The sequence below is a fragment of the Sorex araneus genome, chromosome 1 (genome assembly GCF_027595985.1).
Source record: "Sorex araneus isolate mSorAra2 chromosome 1, mSorAra2.pri, whole genome shotgun sequence".
NCBI lineage: Eukaryota > Metazoa > Chordata > Mammalia > Eulipotyphla > Soricidae > Sorex > Sorex araneus.
This window is the reverse complement of record NC_073302.1, coordinates 191,326,520-191,349,854: the sequence shown is the minus strand read 5'-3', so window position 1 is coordinate 191,349,854 and position 23,335 is coordinate 191,326,520. Positions and strand designations below refer to the sequence as shown.

The following is a 23,335-nucleotide window of genomic DNA, read 5'->3' as shown; positions in this document are numbered from 1 at the left end:
AACAAAATTATTTTCCAGGTATCGATTATAAAGACAGTTTCGAATGTTCAAAGGACATAATATGTACCTTTCTGAGTAATGTACTAGAACTAAGTAGAGAATGCATTGAAACAACCAAAAAATGAATGCAAAGTTTATCAAAAGGACTATAGATGAGGATTTTATGTTTAATGCATAACTAAATTTATAAAATATTTATAAGGTAGTGGGTAGATGAATATTATATAAACCAGGTAGGTTTTGATAAAGTGTAAAATGCAATTAAAACTTTAGAATGATGGGGGTATGATGCCACCAAAAGGTCAACCTGTACCTGCAGGGCAGGTGCATCAGCAGCCTGATGGTGGTGCCCTCAGGCTTCCTGACACTCCAAAATTGCCACTGTGCCTTTGGCAGGACACCAACAACTTAGGACCAAGTTTACCAAGAAATTGAATGGCCAAAAGTTAGGTATGTGGGAACCACGCCCACAAACCACCTCTGGCTCAGCTATACAAGCTCATTTGTTGGCCTTATTTCAGAAAACCATAAATAAATCTTGAAAGAGACCAAAAGTCACAGTTAATCTTGGACCCGCATATGGCTGTACAGACCGGGGTAAATTGGGAGGGGAGTGGATTGGCCTGGTGGCCCACTTAAGCAGAGCCCCCACCAGCCGCTTGATTTCACAATCCAAAATCACCATCATATTCCTGGCCTGACTCCACCATCTCAGGACAGACCTCACCAAGATATAATCTGCTGAAAATTCTGGTATGCGGGTTTTGAAATCTCCAGGCTTTCACGGAGTTGGGGTGGGCTACCTCCCCCAATTTCCCAATACACATTGAAGCACTGGCAGTCACACCCATGAGCCAATTCCAGCGCCACCCTGTAAACTCTATCACTGGCCTTGCTTCAGAGACCTATAAATAAATCTCAAAAGAGATCAAAATCCAGAGATACAGCAGTGAGTCCCAAAAGATACCACTGAACCAGAGATCTTTCTGGGCCCCATACCGAGCCAATTTCACCAGGGAACCTCAGATGGAGCAGATATACTCTCCCCACCTACTTCAGAGAGAATCCTGGCAACCAAGAGCTTCTGCAAGCAAGGCCCAGGTATGGTCACAGAGGCACCAGGCTGTCCCTTCCCGGTTCCTCGCCCACTCATCGGCCTGGCTGTCACTCCCACAATGTGCCTCTGGGCGCCATCTTAGTGCACCAACAAGCCTGGTCTAGAGATGCCAAGTTGAATCCCAAAATGGATTAGTACCCTGCACAGAAATGTCTCTGGAACCCAACCATTTGCAATCTAGGATTCCAGAAGCACACAGCCATGGCACCCAAGATATTAAAAATGAGCAATGTACAATAAATGATCTAACATCTGCCCTGGCAGGGGGCTTGAATGGTGGTGGGAAAATTCAAACAAAATATACTGCCCAAAAGCAGAGAGAGAGTATTGAGGAAATTGCCTGCCAGAGAGGCAAGGTGAGGACAGGGATGGGTGGTAGGGAATATACTGGGGTGGTAGAAAGTGTGCACTGGTGGAGGGGTGTGTGTCCGACCATTGTTTGGCTGAATCTCAAACATGAAAGCTTTGTAACCATCTCATGGTGAGAAAAAAAAAAAGTAATGTGGAGTTCATGCCCAATTCAATCAGCTTAATCAATGGCTGAATAAAAAGCAGTACTCATACATTAAGAAAAAAAAACTTTAGGGGCTGGAGCGATAGCATAGCAGGTAGGGCGTTTGCCTTGCACACAACTGACCCAGGTTCAAATCCCAGCATCCCATACGGTCCCTTGAGCACCATCAGGAGTAATTCCTGAGTGCAGAGCCAGGAGTAACCCCTGTGCATCACCGGGTGTGACCTAAAAAACAAAAAAAAAATCTTTAGAATGAGACTATTGATTTTTGGATAAGTAATGGAGTAAAATGATTCTTTTGAAACAGAGAAATCAAAGAGCAAAAAGTAAAATTAAAAGCATAAAAATTTTTAAAAGGGCAATAAAAACACACCACAAAATTAATTCTCTGAGATAGAACATTAAATCCAAAATTTTTAAAAAATACAATTTCAAATGAAAATAAAAAATCATATTCTGAAAAGGAAAAGAACTATTACTGGGGCTGGAGTGATAGCATAGCGGGTAGGGCGTTTGCCTTGCACGTGGCCAACCCGGGTTCAAATCCCAGCATTTTCATATGGTCCCCCGAGCACCGCCAGGAGTAATTCCTGAGTGCAGAGCCAGGAGTAACCCCTGTGCATTGCCGGGTGTGACCCAAACCTCCCCCCCAAAATAAGAACTATTACTTATTCACATATTAAAAAGTGAGCAGAAAAAAATCATTGCTGTAAGCAAATTAGTGTAGATAAATGAATTAAATTTCCATTTCATAACACATTTGACTAATTCCTATATTATTTATAACTTAAAACTTTGAGGCAACATTGAATGAAGGGAACTTCATCAGTTTGTTAAAAGCATCTTTGCAAATGAATTACAAATAGTAGTATTATGCTTATTGATAAAACCTGAACATTTTTCCACTCAGGGAAAGGAATAAGACAGGAATGTCTGTTCTGAAGCAGTTTACTAGAAAGAAGTAAATTTCTCTTTATTCAAAGAACCCTTAGCTGTATATGTAAAAAAAAAGTGTGTACCAAAAGATTGCATTTCATACTTTAGCAAAAATAAATAAATAAAATTTAGGCACCTGGCCTTACTCAGTAATACCTAACAGAACAACACCAAGACATTTTACAATAAAAATGTCAAAAATCAGAGACAGAGACAGATTCCTTGTAGCCAGAATAGAGAAGTAAAATCTCATTAAATTCACTGCACATATTTCTAATACAATTCTACAGGCAAGGAAAGATGGAATAACATATACGAAGTATTTTTCAAAAAACAACATCTGACAAAGAATCATATACCCAACAAGATTGCCTCTTAGAGGAAGGAGGGATTAAAAGCTTTCTCCAACAAATAGGAAATGAGATCATATTTGAAATCTAATTCAGCTCTGTCAAGAACACTGATGAAAGGTTACATATAAAAAGGAAATGTCAAACAGAACAAACAGTCAAACTCCTCATATAGACAAGTCTCTTCACATCAATAATATCTCTAAATGTCAATGGACTAAAATCTCCCATGAAACAACCCTCAGTAGTGGGATGGATCAAGGAACAAAACCCAACCTTTTCTTGCTTACAGGAGACACGTTTAGAGACTCTAGTGATAACTCCAGGCTTAGAATGAATGGCTGGAAATAATCATACAGGTTATTGGCAGACTTAAAAACAAAATAGAAACAGGGGCCAGAGAAATAGTACAGCAGGTAGGGTGCTTGCCTTGCATGTGCCAACCGGGGTTCAATTCCTGACATCCCATGTGGTTTCTTAAGCGCCACCAGAAGTAATTCCTGGGTGCAGATCCAGGAGTAACTCCTGAACACTCTGGATGTGGTCCCCAAATAAAAATAAAACAGTCATACTGTTTTCAGACTAAATAGCATTCAAACTGAAGAAAATACTAGGGTGGGAACAATAGTATACTTGCCTTGCAGAAGATCTAGGTTCCATCACATGGTCTCCTGAGCCTCATCAGGAGTGATCCCTGAGTGCAGAGCCAGGAGTAAGCTCTGAACACAGCCAGGTGTGGCTCAAAACAAACAAAAGAGAAGCTAATAAAATATAGGGAGAGACATTAAGTACCAGTTAAGGGATCAACTCTTCCCTCTTCTGCCCAGATCCTCCATTTTCCAGTAGCTAGGTGGTCACACCCAGAAACTGCCCTGGGTGCGGTGCAATCCCATCAATGGCCAACATCCAGAGACCATAAAACCAAGCTCCCAGAAGCGCCATCTTATAGCCTAGTTCTCACTCTCAGAGAACCTGGCAAGCTACCTAGAGTTTCCTGCCCACATGGAAGAGCCTACAAACTCCCCGTGGTGTATTCATATGCCAAAACCAGTAACAATGATGATTCCCTGACCCTGAAAGAGCCTCCAATGCGGCACCATTGGGAAGGACTAAGTAAAGACAGGCTTCTAAAATCTCAGGGCTAGGAGGAATGGAGATGTTACTGAGACTGCTCAAGAAAATCGACAATCAATGGGATGATGATGATGATGATGATGATAATGATGATGATGATGATGAAGGGATCAATAGATCAAGAGGACTTAACTCTCCTTAATGTATCAAATAAAGGGACAGCAAAGTTTACAAAGCAAATGCTAATAGGTCTGAAGAGATTAATTATTGGGCAGCACAATAAAGAATTACTACCCCCTCTAATCATTAGACAGAACAACCAAACATAACATTAATAGAGAAGAAAAATCACTAAATGAGGAATTGAAAGAATTGGATCTACTAGACATCTTCAGGCACCTCCACCTACCTCCCACCAATACAGCACTGAATGCACATTTTTCTCCGTGTGTATGGAGCATGCTCCAGGTTAAATCACATGCTAGGACACAATTCAGACATCAGAAGAAAATTATACCAAGTTTCTTCACAGACCAGCAAGTAATAAAAGTAAAAATAAATCATAAAAAATTTGAGGTCGGCTTGGGGTTTGTCCTGAAGCCCCCGCCTGGCACCTTGCCGCCGCTGCCCTCGGTTCCTGACCAATCCCCACTCCGCTGGTTAGGGGCGTGTCCTCATCTTAGGGGGCGTGGCCTCAAAAGTGGGCGTGGCCTCTTTCCAGAGCACAGGCCGCTAACGCAGCCGCAGTTATTTTTTTTAACCATTCCATGCATTGTCCTTTGGCCAATATTGATAGAACTCATTCCTCCGAAGAACTCCCTGATCATCTTAGTTACTATATGTTAATACTCAACTAACCTAGCCTATCCTAACTTCACAAAAACTGTCAATGAACACATCAACTTGCACAGAAAAGTCCTTTGTCAAAGGAGCATAGCCCCAAATCTTCAGTTGAGGTTCCTCCCAAGCTAACGAGAGCTCCAGATAGTAAAGCCCATATCAACATGAAGAAACAGAGAAAATCCCCACCACCAGGAGAGAACCAAGAAAATATCTCACTAACCTCAGCAGTGACCTCCCAGAAATACATCCTCCTCTCAGATAAAGAATTCAGAGAGGAAATTGTGAGGATGGTTCACGAACTCAAAGAAACTATGGAACGAACATCCAATAAATTAAGAGAGGATATGGATGCAGCATTGGAACGCTCCACCAAGATAATCCAGGAAGAAATGAGAGCAGAAATTTCAAAGCTATGAACAGAAGTCACACAACTAAAAGAATCAGTAGATGAAATTAAAAACTCCATAGGAGCCCTCAATAGTAGAATGACTACAGCCGAAGACAGAATAAGTGAGCTTGAAGATGAGCTGCACAAAGCATATAGGCAACAACAAATAATGGCAAAAGACCTCAAAATGGCTCTAGAGCGAGTTAGAGTCCTAGGGGATGACCTCAGGAGAAACAACATAAGAATCATGGGAGTGCTGGAACCACACGGAACCAATCCCAGTGAAAAAAGCACCATTAAAGACATCATTGCTAAAAAATTCCCAGAGCTAGAGAATGCAGACATCCAGATCCAAGGAGTCCGAAGGGTGCCAGCTAAAAGGGACCCAAATAGAAAATCCCCAAGGCATATCATAGTCAGAATGATGGATGCCGTGGATAGAGACACAATACTGCAAGCAGCAAGATCAAAGACGGAGATCATATACAAAGGCACACCCCTTAGATTCACAGCAGACTTATCAGAAGAAACCCTCCAAGCCCGAAGACAATGGTGGGATATAGTGAAAAAAATTCATGAAATGAATGCCTCACCAAGAATACTCTACCCGGCTAAACTCTCAGTTAAACTTAAAGGAACCAAACACTATTTCATGGACAAGCAACAGCTCAGGAACTTCATAGACTCAAGACCAAATTTAAAAGAAGGACTCAAAGGGCTACTATAAGACAAGGAAAAAGACCTATAAGAACAACAAACCCTACAGAAAAATGGCACAAAATCCCATGACAATAATTTCTCTCAATGTTAACGGGCTAAATGCACCAATCAAGAGGCACAGAGTGGCAAAATGGATTCGGAAACTAAACCCAACTTTCTGCTGCCTACAAGAAACACATCTGAATAGTCAGAACAAACACAGATTAAAAATCAAAGGATGGAAAACAATCCTGCAAGCAAACAGCCCCCTCAAAAAAAAGGCGGGGGTGGCCATACTAGTATCCGATAGCATAGATTTCAGGCTGAAAAAGATCAGAAGGGACAGCAAAGGTCATTTTATATTCACCAAGGGATATATACAACAGGAAGAAATCACACTCCTAATCGTATACGCACCTAATGAACGACCAGCTAAATACTTAAAAGAACTCCTAACGGAATTTAAGGAGGACATAACTAGCACCACGATAGTAGTTGGAGATTTCAACACTGCCTTATCACCTCTGGATAGATCGACAAGAACAACACTAAGCAAGGAAACGATGGCCCTGAAGGAAGAAATGGAGGAGACAGGGCTAATAGACCTATACAGGGTTATACACCCCAAAAAGAAAGAATACACATTCTTTTCCAGCGCACACGGAACGTTTTCCAAAATAGACCATGCTCTGGGCCACAAATTATACCTTAATAGAATTGGGAAGATAGAAATTGTATCATCTATCTTTTCAGACCATGATGCACTGAAGATGGAAGTTAATCATGCACAGACGCAGAGAACCAAATCAAACACTTGGAAATTAAACAACTCACTATTGAACAATGAGTGGGTCACGGAGGAAATCAAGGAAGAAATCAAGAGATACCTCGAAACAAATGAGAATGAAGACACAAGCTACCAGAACCTATGGGATGCAGCTAAAGCTGTGTTAAGGGGAGAATTTATAGCTCTGCAAGCCTTCCTCAGAAAGGAAGAAAGGGCCTATATAGATAGCTTGACTTCACAGCTCAAGATCTTAGAAGAGGACCAGCAAAAGGAACCCAAACCAGATCGAAGGAAAGAAATAATAAAACTTAGAGCAGAAATTAACGATATGGAAACCCGAAAAAAAATCCGTAAGATCAATGAAACAAAGAGCTGGTTCTTGGAGAAAATAAATAAGATTGATAAACCGCTAGCAAGACTCACAAAGAAAGAAAGAGAGAAAACCCTAATAAACCGAATCAGAAATGAAAAGGGGGACATCACAACAGAAACCAAGGAGATTCAAAGGATCATCAGAGACTACTTTGAAAGTCTGTATGCCACGAAACAAGAGAACCTAAAAGAAATGGACGAATTCCTTGACTCATACAATCTCCCAAGACTGAGCCAAGAAGACGTGAAATACCTCAATAGGCCCATAAATATCAAGGAAATAGAAACTGTAATCAAAAGTCTCCCCAAAAACAAAAGCCCAGGTCCAGACGGATTCACTGGCGAATTCTTCCAAACATTTAAAGAAGACTTATTGCCAGTTCTCCTCAAGCTTTTCCAGGAAATTGAAAAGACAGGAACCCTTCCGAACAGTTTCTACGAGGCACATATCTCCCTAATACCAAAAGCAAACAAAGACACCACTAACAAAGAAAACTATAGACCAATATCCTTGATGAACACCGATGCAAAGATCCTCAACAAAATACTAGCAAATAGAATCCAACAACTCATCAAAAAGATCATACACCATGACCGAGTGGGATTCATCCCGGGGATGCAAGGATGGTTTAACATTCGGAAATCAGTCAACATAATCCATCACATCAACAAAAGTAAAGATAAAAACCATATGATCATATCAATAGATGCAGAGAAAGCATTTGACAAGATCCAACACCCATTCATGATAAAAACTCTCACCAAAATGGGTTTTGGAGGAACTTTTCTCAAGATAGTCAAAGCCATCTACCACGAACCTAGGGCAAGCATTATCATCAATGGAGAAAAACTAAGGGCTTTTCCTCTAAGATAGGGGACAAGACAAGGATGCCCACTCTCACCACTTCTCTTTAATATAGTATTGGAAGTATTAGGAATAGCCATCAGGCAAGAAAAAGATATTAAGGGGATTCAGATCGGAAAGGAAGAAATCAAGCTCTCACTATTCGCAGACGATATGATGCTATACCTAGAGTAACCTAAAAGCTCTAGTAAGAAACGCTTAGAAACAATTGACCTATACAGTAAAGTCGCAGGCTATAAAATCAATACCCAAAAATCCATGGCCTTCCTATACACAAACAATGAGACAGAGGAAAGGGACATGAAAAAAGCAATCCCGTTCACAATTGTGCCCCAGAAAATCAAATACCTTGGAATCAGCTTAACTAAAGAAGTAAAGGACCTCTACAAAGAAAACTATAAAACGCTACTCCATGAAATAAAAGAGGACACGAGGAAATGGAAACATATACCCTTTTCATGGATAGGGAGAATAAACATTGTCAAAATGGCAATACTCCCAATAGCATTATACAGATTTAACGCGATCCCTATAGAGATACCCATGGCATTCTTCAAAGAAACGGAGCAAGCAATCCTGAAATTTATATGGAACAATAAACGCCCATGGATAACTAAAACAATTCTTGGGAAAAAGATGATGGGAGGCTTCACCCTCCCCAACCTTAAACTCTACTACAAAGCGGTAACAATTAAAACAGCATGGTACTGAAACAAAGGCAGAGCTGCAGACCAATGGAACAGGGTGGAATATCCCCCCACACAACCCCAAATGTATGATCATCTAATCTTTGATAAAGGAGCAAGAGATGTGAAGTGGAGCAAGGAAATCCTCTTTAACAAATGGTGCTGGCACAACTGGACAACCACATGCAAAATAATGGGCTTAGAACTCGACCTGGCACCATGTACAAAAGTCAGATCAAAATGGATTAAAGACCCAACATCAGACCACAAACCATAAGGTACATTGAAGACAAGGTCGGCAAAACCCTCCACGATATTGAAGATAAAAGTATCTTCAAAGATGACACGGAACTAAGCAATCTAGTAAAAACAGAAATCAACAAATGGGACTACATTAAACAAAAAAGCTTCTGCACCGCAAAAGATACAGTGACCAGAATCCAAAGACTATCTACAGAATGGGAAAGGATATTTACACAATACCCATCAGATAAGGGGTTAATATCAATGGTATATAAAGCACTGGTTGAACTCTACAAGAAGAAAACATCCAACCCCATCAAAAAATGGGGCAAAGAAATGAACAGAAACTTTACCAAGGAAGAGATATGAATGGCCAAAAGGCACATGAAAAGGTGCTCTACATCACTAATCCTCAGAGAGAAGCAGATCAAAACAACCATGAGATACCACCTCACACCACAGAGACTAGCACACATCCAGAAGAACAAAAGCAACCGCTGTTGGAGAGGATGTGGGGAGAAAGGGACCCTTCTACACTGCTGGTGGGAATGCCGGCTAGTTCAGCCCTTTTGGAAAACAATATGGATGATTCTCAAAAAACTAGAGGTTGAGCTCCCATTTGACCCAGCAATACCACTGCTGGGAATATATCCCAGAAAAGCCAAAAAGTATAGTCGAAGTGACATCTGCACTTATATGTTCACCGCAGCACTGTTTACAATAGCCAGAATCTGGAAAAAAACCGAGTGCCCTAGAACAGATGACTGGTTGAAGAAACTTTGGTACATCTATACAATGGAATACTATGCAGCTGTTAGAAAAAATGAGGTCATGACGTTTGCATATAAGTGGATCAGCATGGAAAGTATCATGCTAAGTGAAATGAGTCAGAAAGAGAGAGACAGACATAGAAAGATTGCATTCATCTGTGGAATATAGAATAATAGACTATAATACTAACGCCCAAGAATAGTAGAAATAAGTACCAGGAGGTTGTCTCTATGGCTTGGAGCCTGGTCTCTCATTCTGGGTAACTCAGGGAAGGAACCACCAAGTAAAATGTGGTCGGAGGTAATGTGGGGGAAGGGTGATGCGGGCCGAATATAGACTAGAGACTGAACACAACTCAACACCTTTTTTGCAAACCACAACACCTAATCAGAGAGAGAGAACAAAAGGGAATACCCTGCCATAGTGGCAGTGTGGGGTGGGGGGAGACGGGACTGGGGAGGGTGGGAGGGATGTTGGGTTTACTGGTGGTGGAGAATGGGCACTGGTGAAGGGATGGGTTATCGAACTTTGTATGGGGGAAACATGAGCACAAAAATGTATAAATCTGTAACTGTACCCTCACGTTGACTCTCTAATTAAAAATAAACTAATAAAAAAATTGAGGGGCCAGAGAGATAGTACAGCGTGTAGGGCACTTCCTTACATATGGCTGTTTCGGGTTTGATCACCAGCAGCCCATATGGTTCCCAGAACATAGCCTCTAGGATAATTACTGAGTGCAGAGCCAGGAGTAACTCCTGAGCATCACCAGGTATGCCAACCCCCCCATCCCCCAAAAAAAGAAAGAACAAGAAAAGTAGAAAATTTGGAAAAGATTAAATATTTGGAAATTGAAAAACATTGTTAAATAACAACTAGATCAAGAGGGAAATCAAAGAAGACACAAAGAAATTCCTCAAAACAAACGCAAATGTAGATATGAGCTATCAGAATCAATGGATCACAGCAAAAGCAATACAAAGTGGAAAATTCATAGCTATTTGTGTTTGTTCACATAAGAAATTTTTAAAAACCTCAAATCAACAACCTAGCTTCATAGTTAGAGAAATTATAAAAAAAACAACAACAACAAATGAACCCCACAGTAAGTAGAATGCAAGTGTTAATTAAAAATAGAAAAGAAATCAATGATATAGAGCACAGAGAAACAATACAAGGGTCAGTTTTTGAAGTAATAAACAAAATTGATAAACCTGAGCTATATTCACAAAGAAAAAAGAGAAAATTCAAATAATAGGATGAGAGATGGTCTTTCTGACACGTTGAGTACATGGAAACAACAAGAGAGCCAAGCATGGCAGTCCTCCCAGCCTCTCCCGCTGTGAGCTGGAGAGGGAAGGAGGATGCCCCTAGCGGGAGGATGAGTCCGCGGAGCCATATGAAAATACAAGACAAACAAAGGAAACCAGTAGCTCCTGGAGCCTCTGCAGGGAGGAGACTCACTCTATTGCCATCAGATTCACTGTAAGAGAAAGGGGGAACAATGGATGAACACCTTTCAGGGGGAGATTCCCACACACATCCTAGATAGAGTGGAACAGCATGTTCTGATTCATCTCTATCCCAGGCTGGCTGGCAATTAGTTTGCTCAATGGTCTCTGACATTTTATTTTAGACATACTGACTGGACATTTCATTCAACCATTTGAGGATAGAGGGGGAGTAGCTGCTGGGAAGTCAAGGGATCCATGCCTGGAAAGGGACCCCCTACAACTCGACCCATTGGGCGCTTTCCGCCCAGACGAGACCCGGAGCGGCTGCACACAAATGGCTCCTCTGCTCCTAAAAGACCATGATCCCGGAGGCCTACTAACTAATTTCGGCACCCAGTGGCTTCTTACAGAAATGCCTCTAGACTGTGAACTGAGCTGCAACCCCCTGCTGCCCGGGAAGGGAAAAGTTTTTCTCTCTGCTTTTCCTTTCTGCGGTGGTGGATGCAGTGTAGCAACCGCCATCTGATAGAGCCCAGTAACCAGAGGTACGAGCTTGCAGTGACGCAACTTCTGGCAGAAATTTCTCTGGACTTAATTACTAAAATACCAGAAATTCAAAAAAGCATGGCCGCTGTTGTGGCCACGCAACCTCATATACTCTTCATTCTCAGCAATGTAAAATAAATTATCAAATGATGCCTTTTCAGCAGGTTTGATTGTTGGGGGAAAATTCCAAATAATAATAGTGAGTTTTCTGTTGAAATATTGAATGTAATCAAAGTATATAGAGAGTAAAGTGAAGATCATTAGTCACACAAGTGAGGAGTGGGGTGGGATGAGAGGTATACTGGGGTTCTTGGTCGTGGAACATGTCCACTGGTGAAGGGATGGGGGTTTGATCATTGTATGACTGATACTTAAACCTGAAAGCTTTGTGACTTTTTTCATGGTGATTTAATAAAAAAAAAAAATCAAAAAAGAAAAAGAAAAAGAAAACCTGAAGAGGCCAATCCTGAGTATGGAAAATAAAAGTTATTAAAAATATACCCAACAACAAAATATTAGGTCCAGATGGGTTCACTCGTGAGTATTCAAAGATGTAATGCTCGTACTGCTCAATCTTTTCCAAAATATTGAGGAAATAGATATCCTTCCTAATGGCTTTTATGAAGCCAATTTTACTTTAATACCAAAAGTAGATAGATGTATTACAAGAAATGACTATTCTAGACCACTATCCCTTATGAAAATTGATGCTAAGATCCTCAACAAAATCTCAATGAACTGAGTAGTTGTATCAATTGACGTGAAGAAGGCTATTGACAAGAGTGAATACCCACTGATAATACAAAAAATAATTTCCATGAGACTAACACTAAGGACAGTAGAGATAATGGTCAGGAAGATCACACCACGGTTTGGAACCTATCCCATGTGATGGTGAAAAAAGGCAGTTGGAATGGAGAAGGAATCAGTAAGTAAGTGATGATTGGAAGGATCTCCTGGGACGGGAGATATGTGCTGAAAGTAGACCAAGGACCAAACATGATGGCCTCTTAGTATCTGTATTTCAAATCATAACACCCAAAATTAGAGAGAAAGTAAGAAGGATTGTACCTGCCACAGAGGCAGGGAGTGGGATGAGGTACAGGTGGTGGGAAGGACATTAGGAACAATGGTGGTGGAAAATGTGCACTAGTGGAGGGATGGGTGCTTGAGCATTGTATGACTGAAACATAATCATGCAAGTTTGTATCTCACAGTGATCCAATAAAACTTATTAGAAAAAAAATAATTTTTTAAATAAAAATTTTATTTTATTGGGCCGGAACGATAGCACAGAGGGTAGGGCGTTTGCCTTGCACGCAGCCGACCCGGGTTCAATCCCCGGCATCCCATATGGTCCCCCAAGCACCGCCAGGAGTAATTCCTGAGTGCAAAGCCAGGAGTAACCCCTGAGCATCGCTGGGTGTGACCCCCCAAAAAAATTTTCATTTTATTAAATCACCATGTGGAAGATTACAATGCTTTCAGGCTTAGGTCTCAGTTATACAATGCTGAAACAACCATCCCTTCACCAGCACCCATATACCACCACCAAAAAAAAAAAAAAACACACACACCTCCCATCCCGCCCCCCCACCCCCCACCTTGTAACTGATAAGTTTCATTTTACTTTCTGTTTACTTTGAAAAATAATAATTTTTTTAATTTCCAAAATTTAGGAAGAGAAGGAAGATTGTAATGGTCATCTACAACAAGCCCACAGCCAATTTAGTATTTAATGGTGAAAAAAAACTAAAAACATTTTCACTGAGATCAGGTACAAGTCAAGGATGTACACTTTCACCACTCTAACTCAACATAGTTTTGGAAGTCCTTGCCATAGCAATCAGACAAGAAAAAGATACCAAAGAGAAAGAAATTGGAAATGAAGTTAAACCATCACTACCTGCAGATGACATAGCAAACACTGAAAATTCTTAAGGCTCCACCAAAATTTCTTAGAAACATTACAATAGAGAAAAACATCAGATTACCAAATTAAAACACAAAAATCTGTGACATTTTTGTATGAGCTAGAAGAAAATTAAATGACAACCACCTCTTTCAAAATACCGTCCCACAATGATAGCTGGAAATTATCACTCTGGACAAAAACTGAGTCCTAAAAGGAGATAAAGTGAAATGCATCACACTCTTTCAGTAACAGTACTGCTAACCACAGTGCCTAAAAGGAAAATCATAGGGAGAGTAGGTCAGAGGGAGAGTAGGGGGAGAGAGAGAGAGAGAGAGAGAGAGAGAGAGAGAGAGAGAGAGAGAGAGAGAGAGAGAGAGAGAGAGAGAGAGAACGCCTGCCATAGAGGTAAGTTTCTGGGGTGGGCAGGAAAGAAGGAGGGAAACTGGGAACATTGGTTGCAGGATATGTGCATTGGTGAAGAAATGGATGGTGGAACATAGTATGACTGAAACTCAATCATGAGCAATTTTGTAACTATATATCTCACAGTGGTTCAATAAAAAGATTTAAAAAAACATAAAAAATGTTCTCCCAAAACATACAAGAGCTAGGAATCAACTAACAAAGGAGGTAAAGGACTTATACCATGAAAACTATAAATGCATGATGAAAGAAATAGAAAACAATAGGAAATGGAAATGCATTCCCTATTCTCGGATTGAAAGAATAAATATTGTGCAAATGTTCTTCCTACTCAAAGCACAATACAGATTGAATACAACACCCATCAAAATTCCAATGGTGTTCTTCAAGAACATGGAACTTGGAACAAATTCTATTAAAAATCTGTTTAGAACCATAAAATTCTACCAAAGTAATGTTAATAAAAACAAAGAAGATAGGAGTCACTGTTTCCAAATTTTGAATTGTGCTACTAAGCTATAGTAATAAAAACTGCATTGGTATACAGATAGACCCACAAATCAATGGAACATTCTTGGCAGTTAACACTCCCAGAGGTACAGGCAATTAACCTATTGCAAAGTAGCTAAGTAGACAAAGTAGAACAGTGAAATTCACTTAAATGGTGCTGGAAAAACAGAGTTTCCACCTATAAAAATAAGAAATTAGGATCATATCTCATACCACTCAAAAAGCAAATTCAAAGTCGGCTTGGGTGGAGTGTTAGTCCAGTGAGGAGGGCTCTTGCCTTTCATAAAGCTGATTCAGGTTTGATCTCTGGCACCCCACACAGTCCCCTGAACCTGCCAGAAGTGATCCCCAAGTGCAGAACCAGTAATACACCCTGAACACTGCCTGGTGTGGCCCAAACTCATTTTTTTTCTCTTGTAATTTTCATCAAAGCACTGCTTCCAGTTTTTTTCAGTCTTAACATTTCAACTTCTAAGTCAATTGGTAGGGGCTGGGGGGGGTGCCACAGTTGGAGGAGAGGGGGAGGTACACCATCAAGAATTTTATCCAGGTCAGCTGCATGTGAGATAAGAGCCCTACCCACTGTATAATCTCTCTGGTCCCTGAATTCTTAAGCTAAATGATAGGGATTAACTCTCACGTTACCAGATTCTAACTGCACCAAAGCTCTATATAGTTTTCTTTCAAGAGTACATGTAGACAAGATGAGGAGGAGATTTTGATGGTGTCTATTGAAAAAATAGATCCAAGATTCACAGGAAGGGAAAGAATGGTTACTTGCTGTATTTAAGGTTGATCTTAGTTCTTGTTCTGTCCCCACCATGATCTCCATAACTTAGGACAATTTTACTAACTCTTCAGAGCCTCCGTTTCCTCAGGTCAACCACAGAAGGCTGTTCTATGACTGAATGAGAGAATGTACCGAAACTGGCCATGGTTAGTGACTTCCACAACTGGAACTTAAACATGGATTTTGTGTTCATTCATCTGAGGAATTGTACTGCCATTCAGATGCTCATATGGTTTCAAAACCTCCTTGTCTAAGACAACTCAACTCCCCAAGGTCTGCGTAGCTCCCCAGTACTGTCTTCCCCAGAGGGAGCTACCAACCTTCAACATCCCAAAAGAATCTCTATTTGTGAACAGAATAAATAGATTCATGTGGTTGGATTTGATGCAACGATACAAGGTCCAGTAGTTCTGCAGACAGGATGATTGGAAGAAGGCTTGGGGGCAGCCTGTCAGTTTCCTTTCAGAGAGATTCTCCTGTCGCTCACTTTCAGTACAAGTGACAGGAAGTCAGCTTTAAGCTGAAATATTTCCCCTTATCTGCTTAGTTTCTAAGCCTTAAAACTAATCGTTGCTAACAGAATCTAGACGCAAATAGGAACTGAAAGGAATGGAATGGTCCCAACTAAAATGCTAGAGGAAAATGACTCACATCTAACTTCGTCCCATAAAGCTAAGGTGCCATCCTTCAGCCTTGTGTGAGGTAAGAGAAAACTGGGAAGGAAAGATGAGCATCCCAGTTAAGACACTCAGAACTACTTCAGCACTGCAAGGAACTGCTCTTGTTCCATTCTGCTGGCCAAACAAGGGACAGTGCTAAAAAGATGAGATGGCAACAAGAAATAAAATATTCAGGGAAATTTAGAAATTCCTAGACCGAATAACAAAATCATAAAATCTAAAAGTAAGCTTAACCACTGGCCATGATCCAGAGACTAATAAATCTTGATAAAGATCAACAAGTGGCAGAATTGCCACTGTTGATGGCTGAGTGGCACCGCAGAGGGGACAGGTGAATCCAGCACCCTCCGAAACAGAGCCCTGGCAGCTGAAAACCTCTGTGCTCCACAACCACCACCATGCTCTCGGGGGGACTCCACTGCTTAGATAAGCCTCATCCTGAAATGAATCTGTTTGAAGAATTCATAGATGAAGGTTTGTGACTGAAATCTCAAAGGTTTCACGGAATCAAGAATGGATTATCTTCCCCCATCTCCTGTACTTCTGAAAGCCCTGAAGTACACATCCAAAGCCACTGTCCCATTGAAAATTTAACTCCAGCTCTACACCCCATTAAAACTTTTGGACTTTCTGGAGCACATGGCCGTGAATGCAAATGACATCCAAACTCTACAACACTGATAAACCAGGAGAGGCACACCAGATTGGATGGAACATAATGTAGAAGGAAACCAATCCTGACTAACAAAATATGAACACAGAAGACTTAACCTGAAATAACATCTTAGTAATCTCTTATACAAGGGCTTAATGGCTTTATGATGAGATACATCAATCTTCACTAACTTTCTTCTAAGGAGACATTTTTGGGTTTTTTTTTTTTTTTTTGCTTTTTGGGTCACACCTGGAGATGCACAGGGGTTACTCCTGGCTCTGCACTCAGGAATTACCCTTGGCCGTGCTCAGGGGACCATATGGGATGCTGGGATTTGAACCCGGGTCGGCCGCGTGCAAGGCAAACGCCCTACCCGCTGTGCTATCTCTCCAGCCCCCTAAGGAGACATTTTTGATCATCCTTTTAGCAAGCCTCTAATGCGGCACCATTGGGAAAGACGAGTAAAGAGAGGCTGCTAAAATCTCAGGGCTAGGATGAATGAAGATGTTACTGGGCCGCTTGAGAAAATTGACGATTAACGGGATGACAGTGACAGTGATGTATAACAAACAATATAAAATAAATTACTGAGAGACTGTAATGTATGGGGGCCGGCTAAAGGAGTAGCTGGGAAAATTGGAAATAATGTAATGAGGTGTAACGGTGGTGGGACTGGTGTTAGAATATTAAATGTCTGCAATTAAACTGATGAGTTAATTAAAAGTTATAACATTTTTTAAAAAATATATACAGTCTGTCTCATTTGCCAAGGCATCAAAAATCAGATGGGCCGGACACATAATGCGGTTCAGAGACAACCACTGGACTAGAGCTATTACCGACTGGATTCCACGGTACGTCAAAAGAACCCATGGCCACCCACTTACAAGATGGTCAGACTTCTTCACCAAGACCTTGAATAAACTTTTTGAGGCTCTTCGTGTTCCTGGAGCCAGCAGACACCATTGGGCTACACTAGCACGCGACAGGGACAAATAGAGACATTACTGGTGCCCGCTCAAGCAAATCGATGAATAAGATGACAAGTAAAATGTGGTCGGAGGTCATACGGGGGAAGGGTGACACGTGCCGAATGTAGACTAGAGACTGAACACAATGGCCACTCAACACCTTTATTGCAAACCACAACACCTAATCAGAGAGAGAGAACAAAAGGGAATACCCTGCCATAGTGGCAGTGTGGGGTGGGGGAAGATGGGACTGGGGAGGGTGGGAGGGACGCTGGGTTTACTGGTGGTGGAGAATGGGCACTGGTAAAGGGATGGGTCCTCGAACTTTGTATGGGGGAAACATGAGCACAAAAACGTATAAATCTGTAACTGTACCCTCACAGTGATTCATTAATAAAAAATAAATAAATTTTAAAAAAAAAGAATTTTATCCAGAATAAAAACAATGATATTCATTCCTTGGAACCTCCGAGTTTAAAGTCTATCAAAACAAACAAAAAGGGAAAAAAACTTGCATAACAAAAGTGACAAAAATCGCACTCTAGAGGTTCAGTGCGTGGAGCGGCCTTTGCTGCAGCTGCCTCATCACCTCATAGCCCTTCAGCTGACTTTCGAAAAACAACACCCTAGCTAATCAAAATAGTTGTTCTCCATTTTTTAATTTTTTTTGTTTGTTTGCTTTTTGGGTCTCACCCAGCAATGCTCAGGGGTTATTACTGGCTCTGCACTCAGGAATTACTCCTGGCTGTGCTTAGGGGACCATATGGGATGCTGGGGACGCCCTTCCCGCAGTACTATCACTCCGGCCCCTTTTTTTAAGTTAAAAATAATTTTCGAAACGCTGAAGGAATTTACAGTCAATTGCCTGACTCATCTTGCTGGCCGATGCAACACAGGATGGTGAAGAAGGCTGTTTGCAGCACATGCGATGAGGTCAAGCTCCATGGGGTGGGCTTCTGCCCCACGAAGTGCACACGGGGTGGACTTCCCACAGATTGAGCACCACACAAGGATGGGCTTCCCGCAGACAGAGCGCATTCAGGCATGGGCCTCCCGCTGATGGGACGCACAAGGGCTGGGCCTCCAGCCGACAGGGCGTAGCAGTCGCAGTTCTGAGTGGGCGGAACGCGGATGCCCCCCAGAAAGGCACCGGCCCGCACTAGCACTGCACGACGCACAGAGACCGCCAGATGGGCACAGTTGCCTGTGTGGATCGTTCCCCTCTTGTTTTGGCACTTCGTGGAGAGGTCAAGCAGCCTGCGGAAAGCTCAGGTGGAGATGGGGGCAGCCGACAGGTCATCCATCCCAGCGCCTGCCCCCCTGTTGACTGCCTCAGTGCCAGGATGATACTCACCACGGCTCCCGCAAGCCCTCCCTGCGCCTGCCAGTCACCAATGGCCAAGCTCTGCCCTACTGACCATCTTCGTTTCTTTGGCCATTTCACGGAACGTGTCAGGTCTGCACCTCCAGTGCCAGGACATGCTGGCCACTGCCCGGCGTCCATATGGGTCGGTGTCTATCAGGGCCAGTGTCTGTCCATCCGCAGGCCGACTTGGCTCCTCCTCCTCCTGCCGGGCCGAGGCCGCGGCTTCTCTTTGGGAGCCCACGTGTCTCTGAAAGCCCAGCGCATCCCAGGGGCAGACTCCAGGCATATATTGAAAAGTCTGGAGAGAGGTACGAAGAGTCTCAAAAGGTAAGCATAGAGCTCCCATACAACTCAGTGATACCACTTCTTGGAATCTATTCCCGAAACACAAAAAACATTAGTTCAAAAGGGTATCTATGCATTCCTGTGTTCATTGCAATGCTCAGTAAAATATCTGATACGGAAATGCACCAAATGAAGAAATCAAAAAGTTTTGATACATGGGGCTGGAGCAATAGCATAGTGGGTAGGGCGTTTTGCTTTGCACACGGCCGACCCGGGTTTGATTCCCAGCATCCCATATTCCCAGCATTCCAAAATCTCATATTCCCAGCATCCCAGCACCCCAAGCACCTCCAGGAGTAATTTCTGAGTGCAGAGCCAGGAGTAACCCCTGTGCATGGCCGAATGTGACCCAAAAAGAAAAAAAAAAGTTTTGACAGGTGATGTATGTATGCACGCAAACACACATACACACACACGCACACACACGCACACAAACATAATGAAATATACGCAGCTATAGAAAGGGGAAAATCATGCAATTTGCCATTGCAATTGGAACTAGAGTTCCATGCTGAATGAACTAAGTCAGAAAGGAAAAGATACAGAAAAACCACACAGCATGGGAGTAACAAATGGCCAAAAGCAACAAAACTAGAGAGTTGACTCACAGAAATGCCTTTACATGGACAAGAGATTGTTGAATGGGAGGCGCTTTGGGAACACTGTTGGAGGGAAGTGGGTACTCTGGTGACAGGTATGGTGTGGTGTTGGAATGGTGTTAATTATGCCCATAACCATAATTAACAGTATTGTAAATCACAGTTTCTCAATAAAGATTGGGGAGAATGGGGTGATTTTTAGGCTCCACATAGCAGTGTTCAGGTCTTACTACTCCTATATCTATGCTCAGAGATCACTCCTGGCAGGGCTCTATGTGATGGCAGAGATCAAATCTAACTTGGCCTTATGTAAGGCAAGTGTCCTACCTGCCTACTACCTCTCTGGCCCAAAAGATTATTTTTAAAGAATAAATAATAATTACAGATTTTAATATTTAAATTACATATATAAGTGGCTAAAATTCAAAAGTTGTCAGACCTAAATAATGAAAGTCCCAAACATGATGAAAAAGTACAGAAGTTTAAAATAATTGGATATACCACATTCATTAATTAGAAAATTTTGTTTTATTAGGGAAATAGATTTCTCCAAATATAATGATTCATTTCATTATGGAAGAAGTATAAGAAGGATATTATTTGCTTAATAGAAAAATAATATTCTGATTCACATATATGTATATATATAATGATTCTGAAAAAATAAAACAACTTTTATTTTCTTTAAATTTAATACCATGATTTTCAAAGTTTTCACGCATTCAGTGTTCCAACAGCAATCCCACCATCAGTGAGCCTCCCCTCCACCATTGTCTTCAGTTTCTCACTCCGTCTCCCAACCATGCCCCTTAGCAGACACACAAAAAAATATTTTATATTGGGATAAAGCAGCTTTTAAAAAAAGAGAGGAATTAATCTCAAAACTTATAATAAAACTATAATAGTAATTGAATAGTGTGTTTTTACCTAAGTTAGACATATAATGGAAAGGAGCAAAATCGATAATCCAAGTATACCCACAAAAATTGATGAATTGAGTTTAAACATGGGATCAAGGCAATGCAAAGGAGAAAAGCTATTCAACAAATAGTATGGGAATAATTGAATCAAAGATGGAGCATTATTTTAAAGTGAGGAGACATTATATTTTGAAAATTTTGACAAATTGTTTAAGATCACCCAGATGAGAATACAAACCAGCATATTGGACTGTTCAGCTCCAAAGACTCGCCTCTTTACCATCTTTTCAATTGCAAAAATTATAATTTTCAAGAGTGCTGGTGAACGCATGAGTGAAGTCTGTCCAATCCCAGGTAATGTGAAGCTTTGTGACCCTGGACTCTGGGCTCAACGGGACCAGGAGCAGAGATTTTGTGACCATTTCCCCCAGTCTCCGGTGATCCAGGGGTCATGCCCATAAGCCACCTCCTGCCAGCTCCAGATAATCATGTCAATGGCCACCGTCCAGATACACAGCTTTTTCTCCCAGAAAAGAGCAACATGACACTGGCCATAGCCATGCCACCGGACTCCACGCCAGGCTGTTTCACTCAGGGCGCCCCAGGTGGTGAGAGCCCTCCCCACCCCAAGGTACCCAGCCTTGGCAGCTAAAAACCTCCACAACCCAACTGCCACAATGCTCAAGGCCATTCCCCACACGCTCAGACCAAGCCTCACTCAGGTGTGCGTGAATGTATTCCTGAACCGCATGACTCCATTTGCAGCCCTGTGACACCTCATCAGACACTTGCTACCCATTCTCCATATGTACCATCCCACATTTGATGTGGTGCAAATAGTAGGCAACAAATCATAGAGGGAAATATATATGCATATATACATATTTTCATATATATATACACAAAAGCTCACATCACTCAACCCTTAACAACATGTCAGTGATGTCCTAAAGAATGTCTTAATGGCCACTGCCAAAATAGCACAATTTCACACTGTTTCCTCTATGAATACTTCTTTAGAGCATTCTCAGTGGTTTTTCATAACAGACAATACAAAACATATTATTTCTGTTATGCTTTGGGACAGAGATTGGGGCTTGGGAGGGAAAGATTCCAAGTTTGGTGGTGGGAAGGTGTAATGGTGGTGGGATTGGTGTTTGAATATTAAATGTAATCAAATATTGTGAAGTACCTTATAAAATAAAAAATTTTAAAAAGAGTGCTAGTGGAGCCGGAGCGATAGCACAGCGGGTAGGGCGTTTGCCTTGCACGCGGCCGACCCGGGTTCGATCCCCGGCATCCCATATGGTCCCCCAAGCACCGCCAGGAGTAATTCCTGAGTGCAAAGCCAGGAGTAACCCCTGAGCATCGCTGGGTGTGACCAAAAAAGCAAAAAAAAAAAAAAAGAGTGCTAGTGAAGTTTGACATTAATATCCTTGGCTTGAAGCATAGTTTTGTATTGATCATGCTCTATATAATTAGCCTTGATTCTCTGACAGGTTATAGGAAAAAATTAATTTAAGACATTGACTCTAGCACATACCACTTGGTAACACATCAGATAGATTGTACCAACAGAATGCTTATTGTTGCTAAAATTCCATTCAACAAAGTGGAGCACTATTACTGGAGCCCGTAGATGGAAAGAAACACAAATTGCAGTGCTAGCAACTTCAACATGTTAAAGACAATCTGTGACACACTAGCACAATGACACAATGACTCTTAACACTAGGATTTCTCCTTTCACTGTTAACATTAATAGTCACTCAAACTTTCAACATGAGAAATTTTAGTCTGATGGTGTACACACACACACATACACACAGAGGATAATATATTTTATAATATATTGAAAGGAGTTTGGAGTCTTCATTTCCCAAAGACTTTACTCTCTAAAGTTGGAGAGATGTGTTGCTCTGAATCTTCCTAAATTCCTTTTGGAAATATTACCTAGAAACCTGATTGTAGAAATAATTCTCTTCAAATGGAACAAGATCAGTGGTTACAAACTTACCCGAATTGAGGGGTGGCGGGAGAGTCCATTCAATGAAAGGATGCCTATCAAAGGTGTTAGCCCTCTGGCATTTCTGCACATCTCCATCATTTTGGATCATATCTACAATCTCTTGTGTCCAGGTGGTACCTAGAAGCAAAAGTTACTCTAAATTTCTCCACTTAAAGTAAAATTAAATTCGACACTCTCCCATCGGTTCCCGGGCTTCGGGGACTCCCCTGGAATCCCCCCCCCAACTCCCTGCGCTGCATGGACACACCTCCCTGCTCCTCTGTAATGCCCTAACTCCCAATCAGGTACTCACAAAGAGGATCGGGACTCCGCCTACCGACCCGAGGGACAGTACTACCCCGCCCTGTGCCCCAAGAGATTACAGGGGGCATGGCCTGTAGTTCAGGGGGCGTGGCCTCAAAGGGGGCGTGGCCACTTGCCAGAGTGGCAACTGCTTATGCGGCTGCAGTTGTAATTTTTCTTACATTATATAATTTATAACCTATTT

General features: G+C 41.7%; 1 protein-coding gene across 1 annotated transcript in view; it reads right to left on the bottom strand.

Annotated features, from left to right (window-relative positions):
- The window catches only part of LOC101552690 (sulfotransferase 1C1), a 64,233-nt gene that overhangs the window by 29,964 nt on the left and 10,934 nt on the right, over positions 1-23,335 (bottom strand). The window contains exon 2 of the mRNA XM_055143430.1: positions 22,837-22,965. Coding sequence (XP_054999405.1) covers positions 22,837-22,965 — 129 coding nt within the window. The remainder of the gene's footprint in view (positions 1-22,836; positions 22,966-23,335) is intronic.